Here is a 5,738-nt window from a genome sequence, read left to right as displayed (position 1 = left end):
AAATTTCTCTGTCTGTAGTATCACTTTCACCAGGAGTTTGATCAGTATCTGACTACGTGACTGAGTAAAAATAATAGCAATTCAAATAACTATAACGGTATTTACTCGTAATGTCGTTCTTAAAAGCCCAATAATGTTTAAATTATTAGAAAGACAACAAATGCCTCACAACCATTTAGTTGCTTAATGATAGTTAATAACATTCAAAATGTTATCTGATTCGCCCACAGACACTTGATTTCTTAGCAATTCAAATAACTATAACAGTATTTACCTTTGTAATGTTGTTCTTAAAAGCTCGATAATGTTTAAATTATTAGAAAGACAACAAATGCCTTACAATGTAAGAACATTAAAAGTTAAGCTAATACTTAAATGAAATTCTACATTTCGCCACAGAGTATTTTTAACTTATTGTTCTACTTCAGAGACAGAAAATGTAGACAATTTCACCACACAGTATTTTTAACCTGTTATTGTTCTTCGTTCAATTTAAAGAAACAGAATATGTAAACAAGTTAATACCAGTGTATTTATGTAACTTTAAAAGATTTGTGATAAATTCATCCTAATCAAATAAAATATGACTAATCATAAATTATTTTAGTTTCATTTATTCCATGTTCAATCAGGCCAATCTGTAATTTAATCAAAACTTAAGAAAAAACTAAACGTCAACAGAATTTTGTTTATTTTACATCATTTAATATGCTTAGACAAAACTTTTTGACCACCACTTTCACCAGTAACAATGAAGTCATTTTCAGTGTTTGTATACGTTTAGAGGAGATTAGTAGGTGTTATGTTTAGGCTGATTATTTGACAATAGTGAAATGGCTAGATTTCAGGAACAAGTGTAAGACATTTTAAATAGTCTAACTAATGAAAATACTTATTAACTTATAAACGTAAGATGCTCATTAAAACATTACATCTGAAACTATTTAGAAATTTCTGATATTTTGAGCTTCAAGTATTTTCTACTGATAGAAATTTGGTACCATTTGTTGTATTAAACTAGTGGGAACGTTCCCCCTTAACGAATATTTTACGCGATATCACAACTCGGGTTTAGCAGACAATTTAGTAGATTCGTAAAGCACTATGTAAACATCTCAAAATTTACTAAATTACGATGATGCAACCATTTGGTTGCTTAATGATAGTTGATTACATTCAAAATGTTATCTGATTCACCCACAGACATTTGATTTCTTATCTCACTTTTCGAATTTTGCTGTCAAATGAAAGCTAATATTCGATGGAGATTTTATCTTCTCCTGTTATGATTTCCTTACAAAATATCTATTAATTAAGTCAGTGGAGAGCGATTACAGCTAGTTTTTCTTTCATTCTTCCTCCCCATATATTTTAAGTGGATGGATTTATTTAAAATGAGAAAAAGATTTTTAATCTGTAAGTCATATTTTCCAAGTTGATTTATAAACAACAGACATAATTTTCGGATATTTATTCTATATGTTGATCGGTGGCTTTCTGACTGAAATTTGATAGATTTTTTCCAAGAATAAGCCATTATTTCTGTAACTTCATTCATCCTATTTCGTCAGTTATTTGTGTCCTCATAATAAACATAAATTTAACATGTTGATTTTGAGTTACTGGTTGCCACCTATTAACAGTAATGTCGACAGACATAAGTAGTATGTAACACAAATCAGAAGTGGAATATCCACGAGCAGAAGGTTGAGAAGATTGAAATGAAGAGAAGAGAGAAAACTGAAGACAATCAAGATAATGACAAGAATGAGGGAACGATGAAGCTCATAAGAGACAAATGATGTATTTGATGTATGATTTTCAAATTTTAATGAACCACTGTGTGATTGTGCTTCAAACAACATATCAGCTTTCTCTGTCGAGTGTTCGTTTACTACAGTACCATCGGCCTATACTACTTATCAGGTGTTGTTCAGTAGTAGAATCTTTTTCTTTAACTTTGAAGATTAGTAAAAAGTGTAAAATAGGCCTATCAGTTAAAATAATTAAAACGATGGATGATATTTATTTGATTATTCTCAGAATATCTCCTAATTTAACAATCAAGTTACTAATTATTACTCACGAGTTATCTATAAGCTCTATAGAATTATTCTCTACGTTTCATTATGTCAAATATTCTAACTAAGCATACATTAATCAAGATCAACCTGTCAGCCATCAGTTCTTACGAAAAATAATTTTTCTTGGATTCCTTATAACCGAAGGTTAATCTTAGTTGCCAAATAGTAGATCACATGTCTGTCATACTTCTTAAAGCCACATCATGTGGAAATGCTATGATTAGTGAAAATCTATGACCCAAGGAGAAATTCTTTTGCTTTTTTAAAATGCTGCTTACCTATAAAATTCAAGCAACTAGCTAGGACAAATAAACTAAAAAAATAAACTAAAATTCTTCAAAATATTCAGTCCTTGAACAACTCATTAAGCATACCTGCATAATGGTTTCCTCACTGAATGTTCAAGGTGAAAATTCTGGGTCATTACCCTTCTCATAGATTATTAAATATAGATATATGTTAGTGTATAATATGGTATATTTGCTATAGGCCGTCAAAGTCAATTTGATTGTGCTGAACAAGTTTTCAGAGTTCTTTGTAGGTTTTATACACTTAATGAGTCGATTACCACAGAATGTATCGTTGAATGAAACCCTAATGTTTATATAATTTATTATTGTGGTATAAATTTCTTAACACTGATCGGATGCTATGGCTCTTGTTGCAGATAAATGTTTTGAGTTGTAACTGATCTTACGAAATAATTTTAATACATTTTTATGAAGTGTCTTAGGTTTATTATTCTCTCAATAAGTTTTATTATATGCACTTGAAGCGTTCACGAATTTGGGATGATATTTGGAAGCCTTTACAATTGCAAATGGTTATTACCGAAGAAATTCTACAAAATATTTATATAACGAAACTATGCTAGGCATAAAGGCAGACAACTAATTAGGAAATGAATCTGGAGAACGATGAATAGAAAAAATAAAGTCTAAAAGTAAACTATTTCTGAATAAATTAAGCATTTATTTTCATATAACACAGAAGCTGTCATACAAAATTCACCTTTATGTTCTGTAGTAGACATACATTTTTCCTCTGCGACCACTTTTTAAATAATCGTAATAATATCGACAACGTGGACCACAATTCTGAGGGATTCCAATGGGAGCTTTTTCAGCCAAGTCTTTCAGCAAAGGCTTAACGGGATGCGAATTACAATACATTAGTACATCCAGAAAAGTGAAAATTACTATACAGACTAGTATTCTCTGTATCATATTTTAGTATGTCACAAAGGCTAGAACTATCTGCAAAGCTTTTATACTTTGGTCAAAAACAATTATATACAATCGACCAATCACAAGGACAAATTAATTAGATCACAATTGGATGATTAAAGGAAGTTGCTCAGTTTATTAACAAAGTTAAAATTCACTTCATCTTTTTATGATTCTGTGAATCAAATTTCCGTAGTTTAAAAATATTCAGCACATGATTATACGCAAAGCCATTATTATGTTGTCATGTTTAGGAAATTTAGTTGAGAATTAGCGCTCTATACTGTCGAATTTTATCTAAATACCGGTTTTAGGTACTAGAAAATGTCCTCATGACGAACTATTAATGAGATTAGGGAACGGTACTATTGCTAATGTTGGAATTGATAGTCCCAAATAAATTGAGCGTAGGGTAAAAAGTTAATAAGAAATATAGTTTTTGTAGTATTTCAATAAGTAGAAAATTGTATTTCTGACGTTTCGTGACTTAATGTGGGCCACTTCTTCGAGTTAATAAATAACCGAAATGAAATTAACACAAGTTTAAATAGTACAAAGGAAACAGTGCAGAGTATTTTTAGTACAGTCAAATTCATGATAGGTCTGAACATGTTAATGTCGAGTTATTTTTGGCCAAGTTGAATTCGCATGACATGCCACTGTATTAATTTATGCGTCAGGTGCGTATGAAAAATGTATACACTTGTAACACTAAGTAGTGGGGTTGAAAATGAGTGAGTAGGTGAACAGTTCAGGCTGGATGGATGTTCAGGCCTCCCTTCCTATTATAGGCAGAGGAATTCAGCATTACGTGAAACTCTTCGGCTACCCGCTTCTCTTTATATTTAAAAAGACTTTCTGAATTATTTTGATGTTTTTGATATAAATTTGTGAATATTGAAAATACATGTACTATTATCGCTGAATTAGTATATACATTTTTTAATTCTACAGGATTACTGGGTCTTTCCGAGTAACGTACATGTTTTTTGGAACGAGGACTCTTCAATTTAAAAAGCATGAAAGTCGACACAACCATTACTACAGACACAGTTTTATGTGGATGTAAAATGGATCTTATCTTTTATTTTAGCTAAAGCGCGTTTTACAATGTTGGTTGTCCTATAGAAGCTTTAATTTTGCATGCTTTCAAGATCCGTTGAAATTCTTCTGTTTTACCTTGACTGTAAGGTAAAACCACTACCAATCCAATATCTTTCATTAAAATTGTTATTTATAGAAGGATATTTTTGTCTCAATATGTTTTTAACAATATTTTTAGGAAAATTACTAAATCGTGAGATATATATTATATCATCTTTTACTTTAAGCTTATCTTCTTCTGAAGCAATAAACTTGGTTCCTCTTCTGAAAAGATTCAGGGCTAGAGAAATTTTCGCACTGTCCGGAGTTAAAATCAATGTACTGATTTGAATGTGTCTGTTTTCTATAAATGGTTAGATTTGGACTTCCATTAGAATTTCCTTTAACTAAGCAGTCTAAGAATGGCATTGTCCTATGTTTATTTTCGTTTTTGAAAGTGAATATGATGTTTTCTGAGAACGAGCTTATCTGTTTGGAGAAATTTTTAAGAAAAGTCATTTAACTATATTCTTGAACTAAATAAAAACAAAATGTCCCTCAGTATTCGCGTTTCAAGTTATATTACGTACATATTTAATGGAATTGGTTATTTTGTTCAAATAATATGATTTATGGAAGTACTGTCATTTGAAATTCTTTCTCTATTCATGATACACAACCCACTTTCAAAATAAGAACCATGGTGAATATTCAGAATTGCTTAAACTGATCACACTAAATTATGCATCACATCTTACAGAGGCTTTGTTAAATAAAGAATAGACGTTTAACCCGAAACTATGATACAAACGTGACTGAAAACTGATTTCTACTTGTAGTTTTCATTTTATGGTTTGGAGGAACGGGTCTTTTGGATGATCAAAAACAGTCAGTAAGAAAGTGTGAATTTCGGTTTATTGCTTGTCGCGACGTATCACGAGAATGTTTGTGAAGACATGAAGAAATTAATCAACCAAACATTTACACATAGCACAATTTAAATGAAAAGGACTTAGATTTAAATATATTATTGTTTCTTCTATGTAGAATTTGATTTTCCAGTCACAAAATGTGTCTAAATAAAGGTTAATTGAATGGGTTCATGGAGGGCAGAGGGTATGGTAACCTAGATTTATGAGAAGTCAAATAGTCCATTAATTAATCTAATACATCTTTGATGCAAACAGTGTTCATGATCCAGTTTCTTGTCAACCATGCGTTTCCTGAGTATTGAAGTAAGTTAGATAATTTTAAATGATTAGTATTCAAGTGCATAATTGTAATGCTGAAAACAACTCATATTAATTTCAGTCAAACCCACGATTCATGTGAAATAAAAAGGTTG

General features: G+C 30.6%; 1 protein-coding gene across 1 annotated transcript; it reads right to left on the bottom strand.

The window, feature by feature from the left end:
* Positions 1–3,097: 3,097 nt before the first annotated feature.
* Positions 3,098–3,310, bottom strand: Smp_203440 (uncharacterized protein; the record flags this gene model as incomplete). The annotated part of the gene is made up of 1 exon (XM_018788566.1): positions 3,098–3,310. The coding sequence occupies one exon, from the start codon at positions 3,308–3,310 to the stop codon at positions 3,098–3,100; it is 213 nt and encodes a 70-aa protein (XP_018654095.1).
* Positions 3,311–5,738: the final 2,428 nt, after the last annotated feature.

Source organism: Schistosoma mansoni, chromosome W (assembly GCF_000237925.1).
Source record: "Schistosoma mansoni strain Puerto Rico chromosome W, complete genome".
Classification (NCBI taxonomy): domain Eukaryota; kingdom Metazoa; phylum Platyhelminthes; class Trematoda; order Strigeidida; family Schistosomatidae; genus Schistosoma; species Schistosoma mansoni.
The sequence above is the reverse complement of the archived record's forward strand: the minus strand, read 5'-3'. Positions and strand labels throughout refer to the sequence as shown.